Raw genomic sequence first — 15,588 nt, 5'->3', positions numbered from 1 at the left:
TAGCTCTTAGTGACAAAATTACTAAATATTTGTTGTGGGGTTTTTTTAATTGCCCAATAAATAATATATTACTTCACCTAAAATGTCCAACTGCCACAGAAAAACCTTATTGTCAGGAAGGAACAGTCATAGAGATGAAAACAATTTTCAGTGGCAAAGTTTAGGTTGGAAAGCTAAATTTGCCTTCACCTTAAACCATTGTAACATGCAGCAATAAGTTATGATACATCATACAGTGAGGGCTGAGCTAAACGAATGTTTGGTGTATTCTCCCTCCTCTAAAGCACTCTCCAGGTTAATAACCCAGTTTTGATAATATCAAAATGAATGAGATGGTTCTCTATATGTAGTTCAGAAGAAAAAGAAAAACATTGCTTTTTTGGAGGCGGAGGCAGGGAGATATTATCTTGCCTTTATTGTGACTGCAGGCACAAGCTTATCACTACAGTGACAACAGCAAAGGAGAAACAGGTCAGGATATCAGACCTCCAAGATGGTGAAATATGTTGAGATACAAAGCACCAGAATGATGGTGGCACTACAATTTATATCTGCAGGAACAAATATGTTGGGATTTAAACTCTGTGTTTATTGCTGCTGTGGACAAACACAAACAATGGCATGAGAACCCCATTTCTCCATTTCTCTCCATTTCAGTAGTGGAAATATTRGAATAGAAAAGCAGCTAGAGGTAACAAAATCAAGTTAAGGCTCAGCTTTTAGGTAATTTTCAATATTTATACACTATTTAAGAAAKGTTCATTCATCACACCCTCTCTTCTCACAGCTATTTCTCTCTGTTATTGGCTACTACTCACTGTTGGGTTTTGTCCCCGTGATTATTTTTATTAAAAAAGGTATTTCTCAAAATCTGTAAAACTAAAGAAATGAAAGCATTGGAATATTTTCAGCAAAAAATATTTATTTTTAAATGAAAAATCTTTTCATAAAAATAACCAAATATTTATCCCGTTAACCATATTTTTCCAATATTTAGCCTGATAACTACAGTCCCCAGCAAAAAATGAGTTTGTACTCTCTAGCTGTCCTTAGAATTTTAATCTTCTCTATCATCTGATTGTATCATTTGTGTCTGAAAGATATGCTATTTACTCAATAAAAACTGTCCAGAGAAAACCCAGAATCATTTGCTAATGAATGTCTCATCTTTTATTTATCTTCTCCACATAAAAAGTACTGCTAAGTTAAAGTTGTGGTTAAAAGAAATTCCTAGAAATGTTGGAATATTTTAATTTTGGAGATCTAGGTGAAAATAAGAAAAGACATAAAATAGAACAAAAGATATATTTTCTCCTACAAAGACAAATTTAAGGCCAGAACCTTCCTTTCTATCATGGCACAGAAGACCTGCAGACTCCAAAAACTGCTCCTGACCTTTAGGGATGCTCCTGCCTCAGAACTAACTTGGCTAACACGATTTATCCCCCTGATRTTAAGGCAGCAGCAAAAAGAAGACAAATTGTGTTGGTGGGTGGTATTCACCCCCTCTTTAGAAAGACGCTACAGAGGATTTTTCCATGAGCATCACTAACACTGATATTTTAGTTCTTTGTTTGCTGGCCTAGGTTAGGAATACTGTACCTTTTACCTCTCTGTCCATCTCACAGGAGTTTGGACAACACACTTGACAAGGTGTAATAATCCTGCAGGCCTTCCACAGTGACTCGTGACCTTTTATGTTTGAAAAGTGTGCATACTCCTCTTTAATGCAGTCCAAGTTTTCTGAAATAACCATTACTTTCTACATTCTTTCTCTGTCTTCAAGGAAAAGTTAAAAATACATTTTCTGAAATAAAAATATAGCCTTGCCAAATGTGGGTATGACTGAYATTTTTCAACCATGGGCTGAGATATTTTATGTCTCAAGTAAATGATTACTGATACTTGTTTTGCAGCTGGGTTAATATACTACTTTTAATTTTTTTTTCATTATTTATTTGCTTACATCTAAACAAAAGAAAAACTTAGGGGACTTTACAAATTCCATTTTTCCTTAGCCATAATGTTTTAATTGAGCAGCTGTTTGTTCAATCATTTCAAATTATATAGAAAAAAGTATATCTTTTTCCACACTGTATAAGAATTCTGCATTTTCTGTGGTTCAAGAGCAAAAATAGCCTTCTAATGGGAAAGGAATTGCAACAGCTATGAAATCAAATCCTTCTGTGCTTTCCACAGTTATTTGGATTTTCTTTTCTTAGAAGAGACAAAGCAAAATAATTTCTTGAAATTACATTGACATAATAGCTATACTTAAAAATTAAGCTTACACATAGGAATATTAAAATTCCTATTATTTTATTTTATATTTAAACATACTGCCCATTTAGATATTTTTCTTTATTCCTTTTTAATAAAAAAAAAGTATTCTTTTTCTCTTTTAATAGAAAACTTTAATATACAAGTGAATGCAAATTCTTTTCTCTCACTTAACACCATTGTAAATTAGGAGTAATTGCAACGATGCCAAGTAAAACAGCTCTTGGGAAAGGCTAAAGCATAAAGTGATGAAGCACTTCATAAAACTATAGTTGCCATGACTGATAGTACATTGCATGATATTAGGTCAAAGGAAACCCTAGAAAATATTTACAAAAGTTAATCAAATAAYACCTGTTCTATTTATGATTAGCATTTTAGAAACATTTGTATGTGTGAGACTGTCTTCTTTCTATGCCAAATCYTTTTTAATGAAAAAAGTCCTCCCTCTCATCTTCCCTTTTCTTTTGAAAAAATCCGGACTGAAATGCAAAAATAGTGCCACAGGGAAATTTGATCTCAGGTTCTGATGGATCAGCCTTCTCCTAACCAGTAGATTTCATTCCTCCAGAAGACTAAGTCTCCAGTGATGCATCGTCTTCATCCTTGAAGAAGAAAAATATAAAACATGGTAGGAAGCCCCAGGTCAGAGAGATTGTCCCATAAATGGATATATAAATTTGTTAATTGATTGTATCTTTAGTATTACATGGCAGTCAAGAGAACAGTCATAGAAAGAAGAACAACTAATGTTCTCTATTTTAAAGATTTTCAGAGATCTGGAGCAACACTCACAGGTATTACAGACTAAAAGGAGCTACCACAGTTAAAATGTTCTGTCCTTCAGGAGTGCTGACACTTGTTATTCCTAGTGGCCTGAGAAGGAATTTTGAGCCTATAGCACCTTAAAGAATCACATTAAGTTTTATTTAAATTGTTACTTTTTAGGCACTCAAAACTGAAGGAAAAAAAAGGCTGTTTAGTGTAATGTTATGAAAATGTGAGACTTTCAGCACTTTGGATTCATGTCTTAGAAGCATATCTGTTCTTAGAAAACTAATGTGGACTCGCCCCAAATCAATCTGAAGTGAAAGCTCCATAATAAACATAGAACTTACTACAGGTGGATTTGCAGAAAAAGAAGTGCAAAGTAATGCCAGAATATCACTAGTGCATAAGTAAGCATTCCTTGTACATTAGTCACTCATTCATAGAAAGAGCATATAAATAAATGATGTTTGAGACTTCTTTCAAATACTTAGATTTCTTTATATGATACATTTTAGAACATTTCACAGCATCTAAAATATATAAAAATAAATATCTACAATATTTACAAAGTATGATACAATCCAATCTTTAAAAACACTTGTAAAGACATGTTCTTTAGCTCATACTGAGGTAAGTAGGTTTCTGTAAGACTGAGAAGAAATAGGATAGGCAGTTATTTTGAAGGAATCCCTTTGTCCAGTTGTAGTCTGTACCACAGCTAAATGCATGTGCCACTCTCTGGTAGTTGTAGTGTTTTGAGCCAAAGTCATCCTTGCTGTAACTCCATCGAGGTAAGTTTAGTTATGCTAGGGACAAATTTGTCCCACTCTGCATTCTCTGTTTTGGCGGTGTGTTCTGCAGAAACSCTCACGGCTTCATCTATATTTGAAGTCATGTTCATCCCTGGTATGTGGAGATGCAGTTCCGCTGATTTCAACGGGCTGAGCACAGCTGGGATATCTGTAGACATAAAAAAGATTTTAAGATCGTTGTATAAGGGGGCTGACTGATTTCAATCACAATTTAWTCACTCTCTGATTATCACTTTCTGGACACTATGCAGGTGATAATCTATTCATAAATGTGAATGTCAGCCACTCATAAATGGTGTTCCAGAAAATGTTTCTAAGTGAAAGCTTCTTGATGGAAGACTAAGGGCATTYCTGATGCATAGATTTTGATTTATTTACTTTCCAACATTTTCATGTGTTCTACTAATTATTAATATGCAGTATTTAGTCAATTGTCATGTGATTCCTTATCCACATGTTTCTATGGCCAGAGGAGTGCCACAGTTTTCTGTGTACGAGTCAGTCATGGAATCATCAATAGTTTGAGTTGGAAGAGACATTTAAAGACTATCTAGTCCAACTCCCCTGCCATGAGCAGAGGACAGAGAGAAGAGAATGATGATAAATGAAAGACAAAGGGTAAAACATAGTTACAGCTATGCTGTCATGTGGGTTTCATAGCTGTAACTTTGCTTGTGCTGTACATAACGGAATGGCAATACTGAATTCAGGCCAAAAACTCCATTCCYCTACAGTAAGTGAAAAGTGGCTTCCCAAATGTTCCTGAACACGTGCAAYAAACTACCCAACAAGAAAGAGAGCAGAAAATTTTGGAAAATGAACAACAGTGGATTTCTTATTTGATCAGCATAACTCACATCAGAATGYATGCTAAGCAGATGATTTGGAACAGTAAAAGACATTCAAGTAGTTCAATCTGTACGTCCAATTTTGGTTAAAATATTTGTTATAAAATATACYACAACTTCAGATAATTAGATCAGAGTAGAATATAGCTGTCTATAAACACATTCCAATTATAGGGAAAATTATTTTCATACTTTCAGGTACTTGTTCTTTATTTGCTTAGGAGGCTAAAAGAAGTAGGGATCCAAAGAAAATATTTGTATAAAATGTGATCACTTTACTCGCTCCCCATCTGCAACACAACTTTTGAAATAAATGTGATGAAATTTTCTTTCAGCAATATATAATAAAAGTTATGGCATATTCTATAAAATATTTATTTTAATTTACTTTTCTTACAGTCAGTTCTTAATTTCAAACACCCTTCTCCCTTTGTGCTTAGATCCCAGTGTTGTTGCATGCACAATTAGAATTTACKTCCATGGGATCAAAAGGCAGAGGGACCAGTATACTAACAGTGGGTAATAGATGCAATACCATTTGATGGAATTGTGTTTATGTTGGTCAATACAACGTGTTCTGAAAGTTTTGAAATGTTATCAAAATTGCTGATCTGGGTGGTCAAGGATTTCCGACTCTCCGTACTGGCGCGGCCTCTGGTGAACCGTTCGTCGTGATGGCTGCGAAGGCCGAAGATGCAACAGGAAAATGCTGCTTTGAATTCTTCTCTAAATTTCCCTGTCAACCACAAAAATGAAAAAAATTGTACTAAAAAAATTGTATTTCATCAAACTTTATCGATTAGGATATAAAGAAGTTATCTAARGTAAAATTCATGCAAATCACCTAGATGTTCTTTTAATGTAGAAGTAATAAATCACAGTTTAATCACTTTGGAGAAAGACAGAAAAAAGATAACCTTTCTAAGAAGATATGCTAGGTGTGGTGTGAAGACTGAATTATTCTTGGCTAGRCAGAATGGACAAACTAGAATGATTAATGAAATCACGTCATAGATAGTCTCTTGATTAATTACATATGTAATTAAAAAAAAACAACTGAGCAAACATAAGCTTAAATTATTGAATCCTTACTCGATGTGAAATGAGTGAACATGGTTAATTTGTGCTTCATCATTAATACATTTTAAAAGAGGATTCAAAAAGTTTGACAGTCCCAAGCTTTTGGGGCTCAGAGGAAATTTTGCTGGTCATCCTTGTACTACACACCACAAAAAAAAAAACTACAGTGGGCCAACATAGTGAGGATCAATAGAGCTTTGCATCCCTGTATTTAGGTGCAATWTTACCACTTGATTCTGCTCTCCAAGGCAAATGACACAAATACAAACYAAGACAAATCTATACTGGTAAGTAAACAGAATCCTGGCTGGTTCTTTGAAGTTGAACCTAGCTGGAACAACATGGTCATGCAAATACTGATAAAGACTCCCAGCCTCCAAACCCCAATTCCTGCATACAACATGCCAGCTGGGGACAGCCYCTGCACTGTGCTAGCTCCCAGAGAGCATCCAGGGGGTGTTTAGRAGAATGGTAATTGTTTCAGATCAAAGTCATGCCAGGAACTTCTCTACCACATTAATGTCTTGGAGACACAAACTCAAGCACTTGGACTCGAGCCCTGGCCCTGTCTAGGTTACTTATRGGTAGCCTGAAGGTAATGGGATACTTCAGGCAACTTCTTCTAGGAGGAAGATGTGGCTCCCACTGGAGGAGCTGAGCTGATGTTGCACAGTCATTAATCTTTGCTATGGCTCATTACATTCAAATTACACATTAAACTTGAATTCTAGGTAACTGCAACTTACCACTGAGGAAGTTATAAATAATAGGATTGGCTGCACTGTTTGCATACACAAGCCAGTGTGAGAATGTGAACCAGGCGTATACAGTTTCTCTGTCATCAGCATGATTAAACATCCCCAAAACCCTACAGAAAGAGAGAAGCAAACCTGAAAGATGGCAAAATTAGAATTCATATAAAAAGAAATTACCAATTCTAGCCTAATTTTATCTCTGATGACCTATTTGCAGTACCACAGAAAAGCTGATTCAGCAGTACTCTCTTGAGAGAATGAAATCCTCTCCCCAACCCTCAGCTTCCTGTCTCGGTTGTTTAGTGTAACAAGAGAATTTGCTGTGGTGAAGATGCACAACTTTTCTGCCAAGTAAYCAAAGTCATCTGATGTCAGATGAGCCAAGAAAAGACAGGAAAAGTTGCTTTTGATGTACTCATGTCACTGAAGTTCCTGGCTCTAGGCCCACCCTCCAGTTCTCTCGGAACTGAAAAGGCACTGAACCAGCCCCAAACCTGAGGTTGCCATAGCAGCTTCTGTCCTCCAGGGAAACTTACATTTCCCAAACTCCTGATGCATTACTTCCACCATGAAAATCTAACTCTGGGCCTACTCTGCTATTGCTGTTGAGACAGACTGTRTATTTCCTGTTTCAGGTTGTAGGYGGCCTGAACTATGTTCTGGAAGTGSTTTTCCCTGTACATTTCCTATGAAGAGACCTGAGAGTGAAAAGCATTTAAATTAGGCCTCAGGAAAGGGTCATAATTGAGAGGGACGTATCTAAACCTTGAAACCATCCCTTAAAACTAAAATGTCCCAAAAACATCTCAATTAAAAAAGCACCAATAACAAGCTTGTTATTTTTTTAGGATATTCAAATCTTCTGCTATATGTCGTTATTTATTGATATTCCAGAGGATACATGAGGTGAAAYGAAGCTCAGTCTGTCAGGCACAGTACAAAAACCAAGAGTGTACACAACTGTGTACCAAATGAACAGACAGAAAATGATAAAAAAAGAAAATAAAGCTTCATAGGACCACCGGAAGGGTTAGCCTAAGTCCTCAAAATTGTACATGAGGGGCTTAGGTTTGCACCCAACATTTCAGAGTCCTCACAGCCAAGGCACACTCTCTGCTGCTAGCCTTCAGCTGCTGCTTTAGGTGACTGCACTTGCATGGGTGCATTTACAGCAAACAAGCTGTAATCCCGTGTAAATGGCAAGGTTTAATGAGGAGATAGCCTAGATCATTTTCATGAGGAAGATCTTGCTAAWAAGGGTTCTACAATCTGGCCTTTAGTTTAAGTACTATGTATGGGTTCTATATAATATTTTCTTGCAATTGTATTCTTAATTTACACTTCTTTATCATATAATAAATAAGCTTATCCTCCAAAASCATCTGCCAGAATAAAAGGAACCTTGTAGCAGAGGATTATTTTAAGACAGAAAGCTTTGCCAAGTGTTTATATTTTGGGATAAACTTTACCTTTTCAAGACATTRAGGATGCTAATTGGTAGATAGCAAAGTGCAAAAACCAGAAGGACAACCATTAGCATACGTGCTGTTTTCCTTCTTGCACGAATCTGTTTWATTTCAGCTGCCACAGCGCTAATCCTTGACTTTGTTGATTGTCCCAGCCCTCGGGGCTGTGCTGAAGGCTGCTGAGGCTTCCATTTCTTCTGAACAACAGAAGAAGTTCCTGGGATCTAAGGGTGACAAAATAAGGGGCATTTTGAAAAACATTTTTAAAAACTGGTTTTGTATCTAGATATAACAAGAAAAATAGACATGTTGACATGCAGAAGGCAAGCTCACAGGGATGAAAAGGATTTTAAAATTAAATTAATTTATGTTCCYGCAAGAAACAAACCGAATTTCAGACACGCTAGAGGGACTGCATAAAAGATTGTGTCTTATACAGAGATATCAACTGATGTACTCAAATTTTACTTCCCAGATACCTTGCTTTGCTTGTGTCTTCAGAATACCAAAATTACCAACCCTATTGCTGCAATCACGTTGCTACAAAGTTCTACATTAAATGTTTTGTTGTATAGCAGAGTAGTTTTTTTCCCATTAATATGTTGCTTTTATAAGATACCAAACAGTTTTTCTGTATTGGAAAACAAGGATTTTAAAACCTGCATAGCTTTAAGTGCCATAAAACTTCCTTACATGCAACCTGGATGACAATGAAGTAGTGAAAGAAAYCACAGCTGAAGTGTGGATATCTCTGCAAAGTTCTTCCAAACTGAGGGAAATAATGGAAAAGTGCCAAGACACAGGAAGAGTTAGATTAGTCAAAGACATGTTGTAATGAGTATATATAGCACCAYGCTAGTAAAAAAAAATTGGTTTTTGTTTTCCGTGCCCTCACATAAGAGAAGCCAAGTAAAACAATTTTGCTTCAGTTCTTCTAAATTACTTCCTGCCGGCAGCCAAACGTAGAAGTTTGCAGATGGCAAGTTGGAGTCTCTTTCTCAGAGAACTCTGTTGCAATTACATTTATAGTGTTTTCAGTGTCATACAGTGTGAAAACCTTTTGGCTAGAAATAYAGTTTTATTTATGTGTAGTACAATTGTGTGGGGTTTCGTGTGAAACATTTCATGTTCAGAAGTATCTGGAAAATTCACATTGTCTATTGTAACTTTTTTTTAAAAAAATAGGGCTTATCCACATAAACTGACCAGAAAAAGGATGAAATTTTTGATATTTATTTCAGAAAAATAAAAWTAAGTTAAAAAGTATGCACATTCAGAATTGTTCTAGAAAAGCTAGTTGGGGGTTTGGTGGGTTTGGGGTTTTTTTTGATGTGGTTTTTGGTTTTGGTTTATTTATTTATTTGTTGGGGGTTTCTTTTGTCTGTGAATATTTTCCTTGCACAGACAAGCCCTTAGTTCAGCATTTATGTGCACCATGAAACGTAATTTACAGCTACTGGAACATATTGGCAAAGTTGCTTTTTAACAAACAGGAAATCAATTAAGCAAAATAAGGGCTAAGTTATAACACTTTGTTTTTATTAATGTATCTATGGACTTAAACCAACCCAGCCCCTTGCCCTTTCACTGTGGGTTCCCACTCATTCAGCTGAAATCAGCAGTTATCAGCTTCATAATTGCAGGTCTGTTCTCCTGCAAGGAATTTACCCTATTTAGCTCTAGGGTGTAGCAGAGAAGTGATAGAATGGGAGAAAATGGTCTCAAGTTGTGCCAAGGGAGGTTTAGATTRGATATAAGCAAAAWCTTCTCCACAGAACGGGTTGTCAAGCCTTGGAACAGGCTGCCCAGGTAAGTGGTTGTGTCACCATTCCCGGAGGTATTTGAAAGATAAGTAGGTGTGTCAGTTAGGGACATGGTTTAGGGGTGAACTTGGCACTGTTAGGTCTGYGGTTGGATTCAATGATCTTAATGGTGTTTTTCAAGATAAATGTTTCTATGATTCTATGGTTATGTATRTACAAGTGTACACAAGTATACACATGGGAGCATAATGCACATAATTGCTTTTTGATAATGAGTCAKTCATAGAGATAATTTTGGAGCATTTTTATGATTCCAATGTTTTAGGAAAAGCCTGTTAGCTGGGTCCAACCGAGTCTAAAATTTAGAGTTACTTATGCACGTTTTCTCTATCCCCTCAGATAGTTATCAAGGAGTTYATAACTAAAGAAAATCTCTGAAATCTCTCAGCTTGCAAAGATTGGAAGGGTATATTTCAACTACTAAACTGAGAATAGATAGAGTTCCCAGTTATTAACACAAGTGGGCCTTAGTGTCAATGCATTTGGACATCAGTAAATTGAAGCATTCTTGGAACTTGATAACACAAATTGTGTATCAACATTTCCATCATAAGTCCATTCAGTTCTATTTGTTCAGGAGTTGTTTTTAATCTACTTAAGATCCACAGAGAACATAGACTTCTAAATCACTGCTTCYTTGCTAATAATTAAAACAAACTTCTCAAAATTTCTAATATTTTTTCATTATTGTTTTTGCCTTTAGGAAGGTGAATCATTAATTCAAAGATCTGCTTGAAATACACAATCAGAAATTTTAAGAGCCAAGTATGAAAACAATAACTTGTAAATCCATCTTCTAATTTTCATCTGAAAATTTTCATTCACAACACATTACATTTTTAAAAAGAACCTTTAGAAAAAGTGTACAGGATAGAAAGCATCTACTGTTTGTAATGTTTTTCTATCACATACATCTGAAAGACTCACTGTACCTTGCAATAGGATCACTGCATTTAACTAAACTTCTGGTAAACAGCATGATTTCTTAATTGAAACTCTTACCAAAAAAAAAAAGCACTGCATTCATTTGTGCTACATGACTGATTASAGCACACCTGCTGCACTTAGAAAGGTGCCTGATGCCTGCAGCCAAGTCAGAGTTGACAATAGATGTGCAGAGGTTTCAATTTCACTTCGTGCAGCCCCTCATACACAGTGACATCATCCACGCCAGGTGGAGAGAAGCTGTAATTTGGCACCACTGATAGCACTAAGCCTGCAGTAGATTGTCTCTCTTTGCCACTGAAAWATAAAGGATCATCCTAACCTTGTCAGAATGCAAGATGAATAGGGAGACAAAACATTTGAAGAACAAATAGACCAGCTAAAACAACTGGGGAGTGGAAGCAGGGGAACTCAAAAAGAGGTTGGTTTTCAGTCATTCAGCTTCTGCTCTGAATCTGAGCCGGCATTTTCAAGCTGTGCGTAGGTTAAGGACAACTGCTTTGCATGAACTTAATTAAGAGCTCAAGAGAGTAGGCAGATTGTGAAGAAGGTATAGAAGAGAAGGTTAAGAAAGAATATGGTGATAAAGCCATTGGGTGATATAGGACTGATTAAGCAAGGCAGAGCACGTAAGAGCTATGTTAGACTGAACTTAACTACAAAACTAAACAAGAAATCCTTTGTTCTGGTGAGAAATCCCCTCAAACTATAAAGGTCAAGTTTTATCTCCAAGCTATCTTGCTACATTATCTTATCAATCTAAGAAATTAAAAGCAAAAATAATAATTTAAAGCTGACAGGCACAATAAACAGTAATTCTGGTTTAACCTCATCTGATTAGAAGTGACAATAATTGCTGCTATGACTTGTGGATTATAACAAAATGCCTTAAAGTGGACTTGGTATTTCTTGTATATGAGTTACTTGCAAGACATACATTCTGTCAGTACAAAATTTGATTTTTAATTTTATCGTATTTATATTTAGATATCTAAAGTCTAACTTGTGATTTCTCTGATGGATCGATTTGAACTTCCTTATGTTCCTGATTATCCCCTACCCAGGACAGCCTCAAATTTGGATGGTGAGAGAGAAATAGTTCATGCCCATATGTTGATGGAAATCTGAACCACTGCTAGAGCCACTTGAGAGGGAATATCTTGCCTCATTTCTCCAACAGGATGAGTTTATTGTCTTTTACAGATTGACAGGGCAGTTGGTGGTGGACTACAGATACAGATAAATCCCGGACAAAGCAGAAGACAGCAGAGATCACCACAGACTGGTGCATGACAAATTACAGTTCACACCCACAAAGTGATTTTTAAAGATTCCTGAAAATCTATGCACTTTTTGCCACTTAAATTCAAATGTTCTTTGTCTGTTTGCCTGCTTGGTGGGTTTGTTTGCTGGTTTTGTTTAGTATTCCTGTTTTCTTTCCTTTATTTTTAATTTGAAACTTGAAAAAACTGATGTTCCCATTAGAAATTGTGTCAATTAATTGACATAATCCACATCAAAAATGACTGATAACAGCSAGCTTCACATCAGGTAATTACAGTCTCCCAGTTCTGATAGCTGGACCTTCTAGTTTATTTTTGTTCAGATTGGACCTGTTGTCAACTTGAGAAAAAAAAAAAATTAAAATAAAAGTAACAAAAGGAAAAGGTCAATCTTAGATTTTGACTGCTGTAGCAGATTTTAACACTATAAATAAGGTCACATAAGATATTTTGGTAAGCATTTCAGATACGGTGGGGGAGATTTTTCTTCTACCTATAATCAATTTTTCTGTTGCCTTTTGCAYTCTTTCTCACAGAGAAAGACACAAGCAAGGTGTTTAATTATGATTTTTCAGTACATCTCAGTGCTTATCCAAGGTGACTGTAAACCAGCATGGATGTAACAATCCAAGTCCTGAGTGACAGCACAGAGTTTATAGAGAAAAAGGTTGTACATGGGAATTTGCACAAAGTTGCAGGAGCAAGGAATAGAGCCAGTGCTAAGTGACTTACCTGGCGACACCACAGCTTCCGGAATATTTGCAAATAGGCCAACACCATGAGACACAGCGGTGCCATGTATGTCACCAGAAAGAAGCATGTGTGATACATTTTGGGGTAAACCTCAGCTGGAAAGAGAATTCAAACAGGAAAAGTGCATTTAAATATATATACATTTCAAAATCACCTTWAGAAAAGGCATTCATATAGATATGCAAGTATTTTTCAACATAATAGGATTTAATGGAAGATGTACCCAACAACATTATGGTCAATATTGTTTTTTTAATCCCTTCTAGGTACATTCTATTAGAAACATGCTTTTATCYGAAAGATCTCCTATATCCCATTATTGATTTCTTATCATTTTATTACTTTACGTATGCAGCCTTAARAAGTTTTACTTTTTGTTAAAATTGTGATGGATTAATTTTGTAATCTAAAGTTGAGATACCTAAACCTGAAAAGATTTGTCATCTGAAAATAGGTAACTAATTATCCAACCTACCTCACTGCTGACACATTTAACAGGCTGTGTAACTGCCTTTAGTTAAATCTGCAAAGGCTACTGTGTATGCCTGAATAAATTACACAATCTCCCACCTATGAWGAGTGCAAATGCAAACTACAGCACACAGGGCACGGATGGCAGGAGAGACAGGCATTTCATAAATCACTTTTGGCAGCAGAATAGATGTGATTAAGACTCAGTGATTAATTATTATGATTACATTTRAAAAATAGAATTAATACATTCAAGTGCTTTAAACTTAGGAAATCCTAGAGGTGGTTTTTGACTCGGTTTTAACAATGATGAGTTTGGTACAGTTGTGTTCTAATTGCCCACATATCCCTTTTCAAAAGACAACTTATGAATGTTATTTGCTTACAGACAAACATCTTACAAGTTCTGTGAGTGCACTGTGTTTTAAGAAMATYRRATCTTAAGCTCCATCGGCAGTTTATAGCAGAAAATGCAGTGCCTGAAAACCTGCCTCTCTTTTGTAACATTAAGTGTAGTTCGCTGCTATCAGTTGTTGGCATTAATTACAACTTAACTTCTATGAATGGCCTCGGAGAGTAACATATATATAGCAGAACACAAACTGCATCCCRTAAGCAGTTATTGCATGATAATCATAAAAATGTCATGTTGGCTAGAGYAAAGAAGGAAAGTTTATTCCAGAATTTCCAAATGTTTCAGGATGATAAGATTTGCAAGTGAAAATTCTGTATTGATTGCTGTTTTAATTTAATAAAAAAGAGAAAAATAAAAAGAAAGAGTTGCATGAGACCAAAACTTTGATGCATTAAAATTATTGTCTGACTGTTCAAGTGACTGAGACTGTGGACCCTAGCAAAGAAGGGGTCCCTCTGCCTGCCACAGTCTCTCAGAGTTTGATCAGACAAGGAGATAAAAGATTTGGCCCATAACTCTCATAGTCAGGAAGAGAACACCATTATGTTAATTCCAGGCTCACTCTCAAATGCAGACTTGAATAATCTTACACTTCTCCTTGGACCTGAAAGTGCCAGCTGATCCACCAGCCAGAAAAWCTTCAGGGAGATAGAAACTTGCCACAGCAAAATCCAGCCAAAGTTCACTCCCAGCAAAGGTAATAAAGATGTTGCCACTGACATTTGATAGTTTGGGTCAGGGTTCAAAAAATTCAGATGAGCAGTGTTTGACTTCTTACTGGCTCTAAGATTCTGTAACAAACCATCTTACGAGCTCCTGACTACAGCTGCAGCTACTAGCTCTTGCCAATGTCCCTGGGGGGGGCAGGGGCAGGTTGTTTATAACTGGCATTAACCTGAGATTATGTGCTGATTGATGACCTCAAAATTGCTTTTGCATTCCAGAAAATGCAGCCTCACAGCAGTCCTGATAGCCAGGGAAACACTGACATGCTTCACAGGTGGAGAGATGAAGGAGAAACCGGAGTAACGTGACTTACTGGGATCACAGGGGGTCAGAACWGAAAGTACATTCTTTGTGCTCAGGAGGAGGTGCCACCTGCCCCATCGGGCTCTGCCGGCAGCCAGGCCCCTTTCAGGTAGCACGGTRCATATTTAAAAGGCCATCTGGAGTTTATGACATCCAATTTAGCATTCCAAGTAAAGTGAAACATTAAATGAGCCTAGCTATCTACAAAGAACTGAGGACCAGGTTGGAGGAAGATCCTAACACTTGCCTTTGAAGTTTAGCCACCTGGAAAGCGGCAGCTGCTAAACATCAAAGGAAACCTGTCCCTCCTCCACCCAGGGCAAAGCCCTTTGCAGAACTTTTCCCTAAGAAGCATGACTCTGTTTAGCTTCTCAAGCCMAAGAAAAGCTTTAAAGCTTTTTGACAATCATAGCAGCAAGAAGGAGGAAGGGCTGGCTTGGGATACCAATCATTTATCAAGTGAGTGAGTTCCAGGCTCCTTAAACTCAAACATCAATCAGTCTGTGGTCCTGCCTGACTGGGATGGCTGAACCTGTCACTGGCAAGCAGAAGAGCAGAAAAGTGTCTTTGCCTTCTGTGGTTGCTTCAAAACAGGGGAGATTATTCTTAGCTGGAGTTAAGAATTGTTAGCAGGAGTTAAGAATTYGTTATTTTATTCTTAAAAATCCTCTTTAAGAATAAAATAACTATTCTCATGCCTCTGGCTGCTCTGCTACTGAAAAGAGAGAAGAAAACATAAAGCAAATAGGTTTTCATAGGAATTGGATTTGGTTCAGATGAGCATTCCTACTCAGCTTTATTCATACAGTGTAATTACCACRCATGAAAAAGGATCAGTATGTTAAAACAAGCTTTCT

At 36.6% G+C, this 15,588-nt stretch overlaps 1 protein-coding gene across 1 annotated transcript in view; it reads right to left on the bottom strand.

Moving 5' to 3' along the window:
• Positions 1-3,695: 3,695 nt before the first annotated feature.
• The window catches only part of HCRTR2 (hypocretin receptor 2), a 32,028-nt gene continuing 20,135 nt past the window's right edge, over positions 3,696-15,588 (bottom strand). The window contains exons 5-9 of the mRNA XM_057372190.1: positions 12,796-12,911; positions 8,016-8,236; positions 6,538-6,659; positions 5,247-5,447; positions 3,696-4,011 (exon numbers count right to left, since the gene is read on the bottom strand). Of these exons, the coding sequence (XP_057228173.1) occupies positions 3,818-4,011; positions 5,247-5,447; positions 6,538-6,659; positions 8,016-8,236; positions 12,796-12,911 (854 nt within the window). The 3' untranslated portion in view covers positions 3,696-3,817. The remainder of the gene's footprint in view (positions 4,012-5,246; positions 5,448-6,537; positions 6,660-8,015; positions 8,237-12,795; positions 12,912-15,588) is intronic.

This window comes from Malurus melanocephalus, unplaced genomic scaffold, assembly GCF_030028575.1.
Source record: "Malurus melanocephalus ecotype Western Australia unplaced genomic scaffold, MMel_1.1 scaffold_166, whole genome shotgun sequence".
NCBI lineage: Eukaryota > Metazoa > Chordata > Aves > Passeriformes > Maluridae > Malurus > Malurus melanocephalus.
Note: the sequence above shows the minus strand (reverse complement) of the source record. Positions and strands in the feature narration are given on the sequence as shown.